The 16,417-nt window shown below is 43.3% G+C and overlaps 1 protein-coding gene across 5 annotated transcripts in view; it reads left to right on the top strand.

The window, feature by feature from the left end:
- MAEA (macrophage erythroblast attacher, E3 ubiquitin ligase) overlaps nt 1-16,417 on the top strand; it is a 106,862-nt gene that overhangs the window by 12,953 nt on the left and 77,492 nt on the right. For all 5 annotated transcript variants that reach the window (XM_039541241.1, XM_039541242.1, XM_039541240.1 and 2 more), the window contains exon 2: nt 12,889-13,071. In XM_039541241.1, the coding sequence (XP_039397175.1) occupies nt 12,889-13,071 (183 nt within the window). The remainder of the gene's footprint in view (nt 1-12,888; nt 13,072-16,417) is intronic.

Raw genomic sequence — 16,417 nt, 5'->3', positions numbered from 1 at the left:
TAGGTGACTCTTGACAGCGAGATATCTTTAACATTACTTTTGTGTTCAAATACTTCTCTTAAAAGAAGAACAAAGCTTTAAAAAGTGTCTAGTGGAACTTTGATTTTGGAAGGAGAGTCAAAGATGGCAGCTACAAAAAAGTGTGGTGGGAGTGACAGTTTCCACTACATTTCTAACGTATGCCCCCACACAAACCCCAAGATGGATCACAGTTGGCTTTCAAAAGGATGCAAGAGATCATTGTACAACAGAAAAATGATATAGCAGGATGTTGGCTGAATTTTGTAAATGAGAAACTTGCATGAAACGACATAGGTGACTAAAGGAGATTAATTAAATTTTCTTGTATAATTGTTCCTATGGAAAAGTTTAATCCTCAAAAACATCTATATTTGATTTGCTTCTTTTGTACAAGTTTGTATATTAGTTGAACTATGTCAATTTGTTATCCTAGACACTATCAGTTCATTCTCTTGAAGTGTTGAAATAGGAGACAAAATTCTGAGCTGTATTGAGTGGTGATGTTTTATTTTTTTTATATAGAGATATCTTTCAGTGTCAAGTTTAGAGCAGCTAAAACCCTTGACTAAAAATGGTATTAAAGGGAAATAGTATTATCTTTCTGATGTTATAAAACTGACATGTTTGTAACTGAGGGAGGTTCATGTTTTGCACAACATTTTTTTTTTCCCCACTGAAAAATGCAAATCCTAAATTTTGCTAAGGGTCATAATTTTTGGAAAATCTCACACCCAACACACAGACTTAGAAAATTAACATTACTGTACAGGAAAACTTAGTCCACCTTTGAACGTTGGCTCTTAATTCTTGATATGAACATTTGTGAGAAATAAAAATTTAAACCCAACCACTCATCCTAGGTCTCTTATCCATCTATCATCTAATCAGCCTTTGGTTAAAGGTAGGCCAGCAACTCCAAGAAAAATTATTACTGCTGCAGAGGAAAACAGTGCGTCATGATTATTGGGCTGATAACAGGGCTTGGAATCAGAAGAATTGGGTTCTGTTAATGGTTCTGCAAATTAGTGGCAGTATAAATTACTTTTCTAACCCATATGTAAAATAGAGATAATGCCAGATCAACTCTGTGAAATAATCTGAGATTGACAGATGAAGAGCTATAGTATACAAGTGATAAGTTTATTGTATTATTCTTACACAAAAATGCTTTACCTATTGTTGGTCCACAAAGGAATCTAGTCTCATGTGCAAAGTAAGTTACTCTATCCGAAGAATGATAGATGAGGAGTTGCAGTACAATTTTACATATCCTGTCCAAGTGTGTGGACCTTATTTGGTATAAAAAAAGAGAGCTTGCTGCTCAAAGGTTTGTCCTGGATGGGTTGACCTCTATTTTGATTTAGGGATTTTTTTTTCTTGTTTACAATTAAAGTATTTAGGAGGCATTGCATTCTGCCTCTGCTTCCCTGCTACTGTACCTTTCCTCTTGCACACAACAGTCCTAGCTGACTCTTTCACATTTCTGCTTTTGGGGACTGTCTCATTACTGGCACTGTTTGACTTTGTTTTTCTTTCTTAGTTGCCCAGGAAAATTTAACCTCTGTCTTAATAGACCAAAAAGGGTGTGGTTGTGTGCGTGGCTCTATTTATTTATTTTATTTTATTTTATTTTATTTTATTTGGTTGAATTTCTTACCTTGAATGAAAAGCCTGTAAAGATAGCAGGCTAACACAGAAGCATAGGCCAAAACATGGCCAGCTAACACAGCTCCAGGCACGTTAGCCTGTGTGTTACAGTGCCTTTAATGTGTGTTAAGATAACATAATTGAAAAAAAAAAACTTTGTTTTTTCCTGTCAAAACAGGGTCTTAGATGCAGTGTTCTTTCCTTTTCTTATCCCCTTTGTGTTCACCACCTGACTGGTTTGTGATCATGTGACTGCAGTGGTCGCAGTTTGTAGAATCTCTTAACTTTAATATTACTTCTAATAAAAATAGTATTTGTACTGCACTAGCACCCAAAGGCCTAAATTGGGTTCAAGAACTTTTTTGTTAGGACGCACAAGAAGGCATGATGCCTGGCTCAAAGAAATTAAAATGTATCCAGGATCCGTTTTATGCTAATTCTTTAATCACTGGATAAAATGACCAGGCAAATCTGCTCTGACCCACATTTAGTAAGGGAGCATGTGAAACTGCAACCTACCAGTCAAATTTTTGTTTCTCTCTGCATTTTGTCCAACAGTCATAGAATCATAGACAAGTAGGGCTGGAAGGGACCACAAGAGGTCATCTAGTTCATCCTCCCTGTGCAGAGGCAGGAATAAGTATACCTAGAGTCCTAGACCATCCCTGACAGGTGTTTGTGTAACCTGTTCTTAAAGATCTCCAAGATGGGGATTCCACAACCTTCTTAGGCAACCTGTTCAAGTGCTTAACTATTCTTGTTAGGAAAAAACTAATTTCTAACCTGAATCTCCCTTGCTACAAACTAAGCTGATTACTTCTTTAACTGCCCGTGGTGGATTTGCAGAACAGTTGATTGTTAGCCTCTTTGTAACAACCTTTTACATATTTGATGACTGTTATGTCCTCAGACAGTCTTCTATTCTCTATACTAAACATGCCCAATTCTTTCATTTTTTTTCTTTATAGGTTATATTTTCTAGAAGTCTTATAGTTTTTGTAGCTCTCCTCTGGACTCTCTCCAATTTGTTCACGTATTTTATTGAAGTGTGGCCCCCAAAACGGGGTGCAATATTCCAGCCACTGTCTCGCCAGTACTAAATTGAACAGGAAATTACCTCCCATGTCTTAAGACACTCCTATTAATACATCCCAGAATTACACTTGCCTTTTTTTCTCTCACTATCACACTGCTAGCTCATATTCAATTTGGCATTATAATCTCCCCAGATCGTCCTCTGCAATACTGCTGCCTAGCCAGTTATTCCTGGTTTTGTGTTTGTGCATTTGATTTTTTTCCCCCTTTCTAATTGTAGCACTGTGCACTTCATCTTGTTGATTTCACACCAGTTCTCCAAATTATCAAGATCACTTTTGAATTCTAATCTTGTCCATCGAAGCGCTTGCAACCCCACCCAGATTGGTGTCATGTGCAAGTTTTTACAAACGTACTCTCCTCTTCTTTATTCAGGTTATTAATGAAAATATTGGATAGTACTGAGCCAAGAGAGACTCTTGTGGACCCCACTACATATGCACCCCCCCCAGTTTGACAGCAAATCATTGATAATTACACTTTGAGTATGATCTTTAAATCAGTTTTGCATCCATCTAATATTTCATCTAGATCCTATTTCTGTAGTTCACTTATGAGAATGTCATGTAGTACAGTGTCAGAAGCCTTAGTTACATCCAGATACATCATGTCTACAAATTATCCCCTTTCCATTAAGCCAGTAACCCTGTCAAAGAAGGACGTTGGTTTGGTTTGGCATGACTTGTTCTTGACAAATCCATGTTGGCTGTAACGTATAGCCCTATTATCTGCTAGGTGCATACAAATTGAATGTTTAATAATTTGTTCCAGTATTTTTGAGTACTGAAGTTAAGATGACTGGTTTTATTCTCAATGTCCCCCCCCTCCCTTTTTTTTTTGGAAGATGGATACTATTTTTACTCTTCTCCAGTCTTCTAAAATCCCACCCATCCTCCATGAGTTCTCAAAGATAATCACTGCTGGTTCAGAGATTGCCTTGGCTAGTTCCTTAAGTATGCTAGGATGTTTCTTCAAACGCTGCTGGCTTCAGTAAATCTAACTTATCTAAGTATTTTAACCTATTTTTCCCTATTCTCTCCCCAGATTCTTCTCCCTTGCTAATATTGTGTTAAGCAACTGCCCCATAAACTTACCCATGTGTGTATGTCTCACTTACATGCACTTGTCTGTACACATGTACTTTTATATTAATTAGCATTTGGACCTCTTCCATACCTAGAATCTTGTTCTGGTTTTTATTAGTAACCCTATTAATGTTAAAGAGAGAGCACACATGGAGACATCAGCAAAAGTCATGCTCACCATGATTAAAGGTATTGTGTTCACATCACGCTTGCCCTAGATACAAAAAAATAAGGCAAGAAGCTGGATATTGTACATGTATGAACTCATTCTGGTACTTTTTTGTTTAAAGAAGGGGGAAAAAAAATCTCCTGAGACTTTGTTGTGGTTTTGACATTGCCACGCTGGAAGTTGCAGAATCAGTAACTCATGCCAAGCAGCTTTACTAACAAGGGTGGGAAAGTTCAGATCTCTCTTACAAAACTACAAATGTAAGTGAAGAGTGGTTGCTTCAACTACATGTCCTGATGTTAGGCCAAAACTAGAGATTAGTTAAAACATGCACATGTCTGCGCGCGCGCACACACACACACACACACACACACTTGATAGAGTTGAAAAGGTTCTGTTAAAAAGGACTAACCATAACAGAGAGATTTGTTCCATGTCCTCTGATTTGTGATTGCATGGAGCACGCTCCCTCCCTTTATAACTGCAAAACAGTCCTGTGATTACTTCTTTTATGTATGTGGAAGAGTAAACATTCAAAATGTTTAGCTATCTGATACAGTAACTCCTCACATAAAGTGGTCCCGATTAACGTTGTTTTGTTGTTACATTGCTGATCAATTAGAGAACATGCTTGTTTAAAGTTGCGCAATGCTCCCTTACAATGTTGTTTGGCAGCTGCCTGCTTTGTCCACTGCTTGCAGAAAGAGCAGCCCATTGGAGCTAGCTGGTGGGGGCTTGGAACCAGGGTGGACCAGCAGCCCCCTTATAAGCTCCCTGCTCCCCTAAGTTCCCTGTGCGGCAGCCACCCAGCAGGCAATCAGTTTACATTAATTCTTATGGGAAATTGGATTAGCTTAACATCGTTTCGCTTCAAGTAGCATTTTTCAGGAACATAACTACAATGTTAAGCGAGGAGTTACTGTATTTAATTGCCATGTCTTGTCCTCCCCCGTTTATTGTTTATCTTCTCCACCCCTCAAAAAAAAAATGCTGCTTTGCCTTCTGGTCCCGTTTTATTCCTCTCCTCCTTCATGTGTTTCCCTGGACATTCTTCCCCTCTGCAGCTCCTGTCCCATTGACTCTTACTTCCTCTTCTCTTACCGAGTAGAGTAAGTTAGGCTGACTCTTTATTTCCAGTTGTAGTTACAATTCTCCAGCCTCTCTTCTACAATGGGATTCTACAGACGTAGAAGTGGTAGGAAAAGAGACAGCACCATCTTACATGACTAGCCTGCTTATCCCAGACAATTTGTACTCCACAGGATCAGTTTGGGAACTGCTGTACTGGAGGACTAGTATAAATGTATAATAGCATAAATACTTTCATATCTGTTTCGTGTGTTGTAAGAGGGTGGGGGCATGTCTCTACTGCAGCTCCTAGCTTTCTCTAAGGGTTGTTTTGAGATAAATGGGCACAATTACATGTCATTTTTGTTACATGCTGTCTGGGAAAGCTATGAGCAACAACAGAGACGCTGAACTGTTTTAACTGCTGTTTCAGACAGATAACGATGCATCAATTAACATTTGTAATGCTGCCTTCAACAGTAAAGGGCTAGAAATATAGCACTTATTAAACCTAAATAAAATAAGTTTAAATGCTGCAGACACAACTCCCCTCTACATCCAGCCCACCAACACCAGAAAACTTTCTCCTTGCTACTTGTGAGTGGATTTTTTTTAAGCCCTTCTTAAGTGCTCCAGGAGAGCTTCACAAATGGGGGGAGGAGGGTGGTGCTTTATTGATTTTTTTTTATTTATTTATTTTTTTCCCTTTAAGGCTGGGTTTTTTTTTTTTTAATTAAAGAGCCCTCTAAGACGTGTTTCTATGGTGTGTTAATTTCCCTGATGGATTGGGTGGAGAAAGTTTTCTCACTGTGACTCAATCCAGACATGAGGACTGGGGGAAGAAACTGGAAAAGTTGGCTGAACAGTATATCTGGATGCCTGCCAGAGTGTAAAAGCACCATTTGTAAAACAGAGACACAGCTTGAGGGTAGTGGTAGGTCCTAGGCTGCTACTAGGTGCTCGGGTAGCAGCTGAGGCCAAGCACTTTTTTCCATTTAGGCCTGGCAAGATGGTTGTGACCTTTCTCTCTATGGCAAGGTTCACCTCAATTATCCATGCCTTTCTCTTCTTCAGAATAGACTGTTGTAATGTGCTGTCCATAGCATATTGCCAGAGTTGAGATCAGTAGAAGCATCTGAGCTAGATTTCCCCTCATTATAAATAAGGAAGCAGCTGGCATGGTGTTCCCTTTGAGTGTGTACTGTATTGTGGAACTTGGTTTCCTTACTGGGTGTGGCAGGGTGACATCCCATTCCTGTCCTCTGCTCTCTCTGTGCAGCCTTGGAGACCTTCAGTTGTCAAACACTTCCATGCAATTTATTTACATTTGTTCTTCCCACCACCTGACAGATCCATACACCATAATTATTTAGGCTTTCAATTTCACATCAGTTCTCTGCTGAGGAGAGGGAAGAGATCTCTACCTAGAGATCCTTCCTGGTTCTTGCTCTGCTAGCCTGCCTCTCTCTTCCCTGCACTTCCTTCCTGTGCTGCCTTATACCTCCTTAGACCTGGGCCAATTTGCTTGTTAGTCCTTCTCCAGACCATTCGAATCTAATCCTATCCAGTCCACCCTGGGGGAAATTAATTGGTGTTTAAGTGACCTGAGTGGTGGCTCAGCTCTTGGTTCACAGCACTCTGTCATATTCCCCTAGAGCAGTGTTTCCCAAACTTGGGACACTGCTTGTGTAGGAAAAGCTCCTGGCGGGCCGGGACGGTTTGTACCTGCCGCGTCCACAGGTCCGGCCGATCACGGCTCCCACTGGCCATGGTTCGCTGCTCCAGGCGAATGGGGGCAACAGGAAGCAGCGCGGGCCGAGAGACGTACTGGCCGTCGCTTCCAGCAGCTCCCATTGGCCTGGAGCAGCGAACCGCGGCCAATGGGAGCTGCAATCGGCCGGACCTGCAGATGTGGCAGGTAAACAAACCATCCTGGCCCGCCAGGGGCTTTTGTCCCAAGTTTGGGAAACGCTGCCCTAGAGCTCTGATTTTTTTTTATCTCCTAAGGCATGCTGTAAAGCCCATCCCTTTTCCTCCTCCAAGGCTTCTGGGGAGAGCATGGGCTGAGATGGATATATTTATTGGCAGTCTCTGTTTGTTAATTTTGTGTGTGTTTTAATTTATGGGATATATGCTAGAGCAGTGAATTGGGTGCCTATAGATGTATTTTAAAAAGTCAGAAAAGAGAGAAAAATGGGCTTAGGCCTTGGACTCCTACAAATGGCTGTGAAGGGTGGCTATAGAAATTAAGACTGTCAAATACACTCAAAACAACTTAACTTTCAGTTGTAAATATATTATTTCTCAACTAGACTGAATATCTAAAAAGTGGAGGTGCTGATCTCAACATGATAGAGAAGTAGAATTTCTCCTTATTGTTACTGGTGGTAGGGTGTTTGCACAATTAATAACAATAAAACCTTGCATGCCCCATTAACAGGTTCTGCAACATTTTTCTTCTGAACTTCGTACCCTTCTATATATTCTTGAAATGAAAAAGAAATAAGATGCAGATTTGTAAAAGTCAGCCAGCAGGACAAATTGCTACTAAAGAAGTGTGGGTGGTTTTTTTTTTTCTTAATTCAGATTCACTATTTTATCTCAAAATTCATATTTGATGTCTTCTTGAAGCATTATTCCTGGAGTCAAGTGAGAATCTCAGCTTTTTTAATACGAAAGTTCCAGCCCTCATATTTACAGAGAAAAGTTTGAAAATGTGACTGACGTTCTCCATAGCTCAGAAACCAGAAAGGAACTAACGAGCTTACATTTTATTGTTTTAGAAAGATTTTTTTTTTCTTTTGATGTCACTCATGATTTTTGAATGGTTAGGTTTGGCAACAGTACTTGCTTCTAAAAGATTGTGCTGCAAAAAAGCTCCCAAACAGCATTTTGTACAGACAGGGTGCAAGTAAATCAAAAACAGTTCTGCAGAATTGTTTTGGACTTTTAAAAATAACATGAGTTTTTGATGTGGTATGTATAGATCAGCTGCAGCTGAGTGCACAGCATGACTTAGAGTAGAATTGGGGGAGGGATACTTGCAAAGGATGCTTAGTGCACTCTCCCAATCCAGATCCAGCTCTGAACCCTGAGGTCTGCTTTAATTTGCACAGGCTGCCAGCAGCCCTAAGGGGCTGAAACCATAATCAGTGGGCTGGGAAGCCCTGGGACCTGGCTTCCTTGCCCCCAGCACAGAGCAAGTAGCTGCTTTTTTCAACCACACCTCCACTGTCCCCTAAGTCAGTGGTTCTCAACCGGGGGTCTGTGAGCCATTTGGGGGTGTGGGGGGGGGCATGGGCATGCCTGAAACCTGGTGCCCCAAGCCTGAAGCTGCCCCCCCCATCTGAAGCCTGGTGCGGGGCTGGGAGCCCGCATGGGACTGGAGCCCCCCAGCGTTCTGCGGGCAGAAGCCCTGAGCCTATGGGCAGAGTTGGGGGGTGCAAGTGTTCCCTCCCCGTTCCCCCCAAGTGCAGTGCCTTACCCAGAGTGTGGCAGTCTGGGGGCAGCTCCTCCTTTCCTCCAGTCCCCCTGATGCTCAGCCCTCTGGCCAGGTTGTAGATGGGAAGCCAGAGCCAGTCAGTGTGGGGCAGCTGCTTCTCTGGCTGGTGATGCCATGGAGCAGGCAGCCGTAGCATTCCCCTGTCTCCTGCTGGTGCCTGCTCCTCAGCTCCTGGCCGCCTTTGACTACTCACGCAGCTGGTAAGAGTCACCCGGGTGAGAGGACCTGGCTCTGAGGCCGGCAGAGCTCTCTGGGAGCAGCCACGGCAGGGGGAGCCCTCCTGGCATACAGCGCCTAGCTATCCTCCCTGCAACTTAAGCTACCCCCCGTCCCTGCACACAGCCCCTAGCTACCCCCTGCCTGCACCCCGCGCTACACGCCTCGCTGTACGCAGCCCCTAGCTACCTCCTGCCTGCACCCCGCGCTACACGCCTCGCTGTACGCAGCCCCTAGCTACCCCCTGCCTGCACCCCGCGCTACACGCCTCGCTGTACGCAGCCCCTAGCTACCTCCTGCCTGCACCCCGTGCCACACGCCTCGCTGTACGCAACCCCTAGCTACCTCCTGCCTGCACCCGCGCTACGCCTCGCTGCACGCAGCCCTAGCTACCCCTGCCTGCACCCCCCGCTACACGCCTCGGTGTACGCAGCCCCTAGCTACCTCCTGCCTGCACCTCGCTGTACGCAGCCCCTAGCTACCTCCTGCCTGCACCCCGTGCTACACGCCTCGCTGTACGCAGCCCCTAGCTACCTCCTGCCTGCACCCCGTGCTACACGCCTCGCTGTACGCAGCCCCTAGCTACCTCCTGCCTGCACCCAATTTTTTGAGCTGAGTCTCTCCCCCTCCCCCCTTTTGAGTTACATTTTTGGTTGCGTCCTCCCACAGCCCAGACAGGCTGGGTGGCCTGCTGAGTTGAGTCAGGTGGCGGAGGTGGTGCTCCCTTCCTGGACCCCGCTGTGCAGAGCTGGCCCTTGCCCCTCCGGCCCTTACCCCCTCCTCCCCAGAAGTCAAACTACGCCTATGCCCAAGGGGTCGTCCTCCCACCCCCACCCCCGGCCCCGAGTCTGCCCCACCAGGCCCTGGAGTTTTTATAGCATGTGAGGGGGGCCTCAGCAAGAAAAAAGTGGAGAACCCCTGCCCTAAGTTATACTGTGCTCTTCTTAGCTGCAGCTGGACTATATGGTATATTTAAAAAAAAAAAAGAAAAAGAAAAAACTAATTTTAATGCACATCTTCTCAAGTACAAAAAAGTTCTACAGAATCTAGTGATTTGTTCTAGATTACCTGTGCCATTTGTGCTGGAGTGGTATAGGGAAACTGCCTCACGGGCCCTTCATTACCTATATTGGAGTGATCCACTCACTATATGGGCTTGAAGCCTGCTTTGTGTTGCAAAATATGTCCCCTACTTTTACAGTGATAATTCTCTTGTCAACAAGCTGCTTTGTGTAAGTATTTTATGTTTCTGTTTAAAGGATAAACACATACTCAGTCCTATTCCATTGACGCTTTATTTCGTAACTCATCTCCACTCCGAAGAATCTAACAACCCCTCTGTTCACTTATGCGACTCCCTTTAACAGGAGCTACTTAACTGCAGCTATTTCATCTTTAAGTCTGTTTACAGCTCAGTGTGACACCATCTTAGACTGTAATGATTCTCTAATTTTCCCTAGATTTCAGGGCACTCATCAAATCTTCTAAATCCTTATTACAGCATCTGCCTTCTCAGTAGTGCTGTGTTGTCCAATATGCTGCTGTTGCTTTGTTTTCTCATTCCAGCAGTTCCTCAGTGACTTTTCTGTGATATTAAGAGTCAGACTTACTACCATAACTGTAGTTAACTCCTTCGCTGCCTAATTATTAGTTGGACTTTATTTTGACTTTCTATTTAATTATTAAAATACTTTCTGTAAAGTAAAACTAGTGCCAGGAACCTGATTTCTTCTGGATGCTATCTAAAGAATGCCAGACACAAGATCTGGCACACTTTCCACCTGGTCCAAACTCACTCACCCTTGAATCCAAACTAGATGTGCTCCACATGTGAAACTTCCATTGGAGGAGTTGAGATTTGTGCACATAGGCATTTACAGGATCAGAGCCTTATTTACAAAGTCCATATAAGGCTCTGCATGGATGAAGTTTATAAATATGCATTAAAATTGTAATTTCTTCTAAAACGGATTGAGAACTGTGACCCAAGAACCTCTTGATGCCTAGTGGCAGGGGTACAGGGATTCCCTGGGTTTACACAAAAGGGTTATGTAAGGTCTCTAGGGAAGCTCTGTACCACACTCGTTATCATAATCATTGCAAAATGTATGTATGGAAAATATGTAAAGAGTTGTGTGTGTATATATGCTAAAAAATATGTTCTCTAGGCTTGTAGTTTAAAGGCAGGTAACTCAAAAGGTAACATGCCTTGCGACAAACTTCTCCAGACCAGAGGTGGGAGACATTTATCTCCCTGGTGGACCGTTGTGTATTGTGTGTCTCACAGTAGAAGTTTAGTAGTGTATTCAGTCAAATGCTAATGAAGAGCATGTGAGACTTCAGAAGGAAATTAACAGGAACAGGTAAACAGCAGGTGGAGGGGGAATCCTGTTTTCAAGTGAAGCTCAAAAGGTCTGGTCTGATATATCTGGGGGTGCAGAGAGATCCACTGGTATCCTTTAGCGGGTGAGGAAAAGCTGCCACTGGATGTGATCTCATGAAAAACTGATCTTAGTCATCCTGACTGAAAATGCCGGGGGGGGGGGGGGGGAACATGGGGTAAGCTGTTCTGTAGGATGTCTTATGAGTTAAATTTAGACTCTAGAAAACCTATTTTGTTTATATATTTATTATTACATAATTTTGTTTTATATGTAGCCATTTGTTTCTGATAGTCTTACTTTCTATCACTTGATTCTCTGTTCTTTGATAATAAACATATTTTTGTTTTCACTATAAATATATCTAAATGCTGTGTGTTAAGCAGAGTGGTAATCCTCAGTTGAAACTATGCACTGTTCCTTAGGGAATAAAGCAGTGGTTCTCAAATTTAATTGCATCATGATCCCCTTTTTACTACACGAGGGGATCGAAGACTGAACCTGCCTGAGCCCTGCTGCCCCGGGTGGGGGGAGGCCAAAGCTGAAGCCCAAAGAGGAGCATGTAACCTTAGCCTTGGGCGGTGGGTCTTGGGCTTGGGGTTCAGACTTGCTGGGCCCGGGGCCAACGCAAGCCTTGGCGATCCCATTAAAATGGGGTCACGACCCACTTTGGAGTCATGATCCACATTTTGAGAACCCCTGGAATAGAGGATCTGAGAGTTCTGTGGGCCCTCCAGATGAATGCTGAGGGGACTTGGATTGATGTGTGCCAATTACTAACTTGTACAGAGACAGCGAGGTCTAAGAGGCCTGTGTTGCCAAAGGCTGGTGGAGTCCAGAAGCTGATCCACAGCAGGCACAGACAAGACTCTCTCATGCTAAGGGCAGGTAGTAGAGAGGTGCCTCGCAACTCTGGGTGTCCCCCAGTAAGTGTCATACCAACCCTACAACAAGAACTCAATGTGCACAGAAAATTGTAGAGAAACTTTGGGAAGGAAACAAGCTTGTTTTAGATTATCAGTAGTTTCCTTTTTTTTGTTTTGTTAAGGAAATAGGGAAAGCAACCTAACAATTACATTTAATCTAATCATTTGCTCATTATATGTGCTAATTTCTATACTGAGTGAAATAATAACTTTTAGTTGGCATCTAGCTTCTTTTCTGCTTAGATAATTCACGAACAGATCTCTCCTCACTCTTATCCATTAGTTGAAAAAGATCCAATAGACTTTCATTATATTTTGTATAGTGGCTACACCAGTTGAAACTGGGGGGAGTGGCATTGTGCTAAGTGCTCAATGTACACAATCGTTCCTCCAAAAAGCTTACATGCTATACCGAAAAAAGAGAGAGTGAGTGGGGGAAAGGAACTGTAACTACCATTATGTGGATAGGAACTAAACAGAGATTAAGACCAAAATTTTCAAACTCACTAGTGAATTTGGGTGTGCAGCTTGAGACAGCTAGAAGGGGAATCTGGTTTTCAGAGGGTGGATGCTCAGCGCTTCCTGAAAACATAGGCCCTCAAAGGTGTCTCAAGTTGGGCACAAAAAGGGAGGCACACCACATCAATTGTTTGTGTGTGTTTGTTTTTTGTTTTTTTAACAATTTTGACTCAGCTTGTCCACTGTTGCACAGAAATTCTCTAGCAGAGATGTCTATTTAAGTACATTAATTCTAAAGACTTAACAATTTTTATTTTAGGTACCTTATGAAACACTGAACAAACGGTTTCGAGCTGCACAGAAAAATATTGATCGAGAGACGAGCCACGTTACTATGGTTGTTGCAGAGCTGGAGAAGACCTTGAGTAGCTGTCCTGCTGTGGATTCAGTTGTTAGTCTCCTTGATGGAGTAGTTGAAAAGCTCAGTGTTCTGAAAAGAAAGGTAACTGGTATTTCTACTGTTTATTATATCTTCATTTCTCATTTCAGAAGATTACCTCGGTCACTGTGTTAAGTTACTCCACACTTTTATTCTTGTGGTCCAGAAATAAATATTAATGGCCACTAGAGAGGCTATAGCACTTTAAGGCTATATTGTAAAGCGAATACCAGAAAGTGATTGTATCTTGCTTCACTATGCCTATGAAATTTGACTGTCTCTCATAATTTAGTACACCTCTACCCTGATATAACACAGTCATGGGGGGCCAAAAATCCCTACCATGTTATAGGTGAAACACCGTTATATCGGGGTAGCGGTGGCAGGGCTGCAGCGGTGATTTAAAGAGGCCGGGGCTCCGGCTGCGGGGAGCCCCAGGCCCTTTAAATTGCCAGCAGAGCCCTGCTGCCGCAGCCCCAGAGTAGCAGCGGCAGGGTTCCAGCGGTGATTTAAAGGGCCCGGGTCTTCCTGCAGCAGCCGGAGCCCCACTGCTACTGCGCTATATGCAAACCCATGTTATATCAGGTCACATTATAGTGGGGTAGAGGTGTATCACTAAATCTCTTATAGTAGAAATATGTATATTAAAAATAATCTTTTTTTTTTAATAGCCAATACAAAAGTATTACATAACATCAGAGCCATCGTGATGACTGGATTTTCTCTTGTTTTATCTATCTAAACCAGTAGCTGAGGCTTCTCTATCTGACAGTCCTGGAGACTGAAGTTTTTTAGCCACAGAAGAGGTAGCAGCAGTTAAGTGAGTTGGTTGCATCACTTCACTTCCCAGCAGAGAGGTATCTGCATCACATCACCACTAAAATTGCGGCATTCTGGCGACATGTCCAAAAAGCGTAAGAGGCCAGCTGCGGACAATAGCCCTATTAGTCTAAACTAGAGCAACCATAAATGTCTGCATTATGAATGTCCAGTATATAACATTGGTATTTTGTGTGGAAAGCCTCCATCTTTGCCTAATCTGAGCAACATAGTGTCCATGTTTTGCAACTGTACAGCAGTACAGAGAGGATACAGCTCGAATAGATCCTGAACTTGGCAGTTGTGCTGAGATGATGTTGAGTCTCTCTTTCTCGTAAATGACCCATGGTAGACACTTCAATCTGATGGAGAACCTTTGTGTGAGAGTTGAAGGAACTGGTGAGTATAGAACCCAAATAGCAAAAGCTGAAAAATGCTTTGTCTGTTTCCTTATTCAAAGAGATTGGAGTAGAAAGTGGACCTGATCCTAGCTTTTGAAGCTTTGTCTCTGACTATGAAATATGGAGGTTAACCTTGGCCAACTCCCCTATTTGCTGGAGTGCTATGTGAAACCTGTTTGGGCTCTGTACTAGAAGAACAACATCATCCACGTAGTCAAGGTCTGAGAGCAAGAGATCACTGAACTTAACGCCTGTGGATCTGACAGAATGTTGCATTATGAAATCCATTGCCCAACAAAAGAGTGCAGGGGCCAAGACTCAGCCCTGCCTCACACCAGATACTGATTTTAAATGTGCTGACATCCGATTACCCAGATGTACACAGGCAGTGGTTCCATTATGCAGCTCACTAATCAAGTCCATCAGAGTGGTTGAGACACCCTTTAAGGCCTTCCATAGCATGACTCGGTCAACTGAATCCAATGCAGCCTTAAGATCAATATACGCGACATATTTCTTGAACTCACGATGCATCTGTGACAACAAGCAGAGGGCCAAAATGGCATCTAATATGAACCTGCTCTTTGTAAAGCCTGACTGTTGGAGGTGACGCTTCCAATGTAGCAGGGGCTTTAAATGCGCCAGCAGAACTTGCACAAACAGCTTTCCTAGCATGGACAACAAAATGATTGTTCTTTATCTCTAATGTTCACTGCACAGTCTCTTGCCCTTATAAAGTGAGATTACAATACTGTCCTTCCAGGCGGTTGGAAAGGTTCCAGTTCTCTACATCAGGTGGAAGATGGCCACAAGTGATTCCGCTGCAGGGCCAAAAGTGCATTTTAGCAGCTCCAGCAGGATACCATCAGCGCCAGCTGCACATCCGTTTTTCAGTTTGCAAATGGTGCTCTGGCAATTTTAAAATCAAGACTGGATATTTTTATAACTGACCTGCTCTAGGAATTAGTTTGGGGAAGCCCTATGGCCTGTGTTACGCAGGAAGTCAGACTAGATCAGCGGTTCTCAAACTGTGGCTCAGGACCCCCAAGAGTGTAGCATGGGGTCGCCAGGGCTGCTATTAGACTTGCTTGAGACCAAAGCCCAAGCCCCAGTGCCCAGGGCTGAAGAGCAAGGACTATGCTGCCTCCGCACTCCCCCCTCCCCACATCCCTTGGGGCGGCAGAGTTTGGGTGGGCTCAGGCTTCGGTCTCCTCTCCTAGGGTCATGTAGTCTTTTATTTATTTGTTTGTTTATTTATTTTTTCCAGAAGAGGGGTTATGGTGTGATGAAGTTTGAGAACCCCTGAACTAGATGAATCACAATGGTCCTTTCTGGTCTTGGAATCTATGTATCTATTGATGAAGCTGTAGTAGAGGCTGCAAAAAGAACACACTTTATCCTTGACTAAAGCACTAGGAAAAGATGTGTACTATGGCCTTTTCTGTCTGTAAATTTATTCTGATAACTTTACAGCACATTCTTCCCAAAAAATCTAATTACAAAATAGACACAAGAATCTGGAATGTAATTTGAATAAGTAGCAAGGCTAGACAAGAGCCCAATATCTCATTCTACAAAGAATCACAGCATGACCACTGTTCTCTTTTATATGATAGACAGTAGCCAGGCTGGAGTTTCACTGAGGAATAGCAACATGTATCTTGGGATCTGCCTTCCTGAGACATCACCTTTCTCGTCTGGTCATTCTGTCACAGTTGCAACCAACAGAGATGCTGCAGTTTCCTCATAAAAGAAAAGGGGGTCCTGCCAGGCATCCGCAGCAGCCCCTTGAGTAAAGACTAGCTCAAATTTGACCTTCTTGCGGAGGTGGATTAACTACACTCTAACGGGAGTCGCTTCCCCATTGGCGTAGTAACATCTTCACTGACGCGCCACAGCGGTGCAGCTGCACCGGTGCAGCGTTTTAAGTATAGATCTGCCCTCAAACCTGTGCTTGATACTGAAGATCTTCTTTCCTGGCCTTGTTTATTTCAATAGCAGGAACTGTCAGAACCAGGAGGGTCATTTTGTGCTGATGGTGAAATGAAAACCACCTCAAACTTCAGACCTTGACTCAAGGTCTGACAGGATTTAGTCTCTCACTTTATCCTGAACAAAAATATCCAACGAACTGTGGCATAATGTGGACATAAAGGGCCAGATTCTCAGCTGGTGTAAACCAGTGTAAC

This window comes from Mauremys reevesii, linkage group 5 (assembly GCF_016161935.1).
Source record: "Mauremys reevesii isolate NIE-2019 linkage group 5, ASM1616193v1, whole genome shotgun sequence".
Classification (NCBI taxonomy): Eukaryota; Metazoa; Chordata; order Testudines; family Geoemydidae; genus Mauremys; species Mauremys reevesii.
The sequence above is the reverse complement of the archived record's forward strand: the minus strand, read 5'-3'. Positions and strand labels throughout refer to the sequence as shown.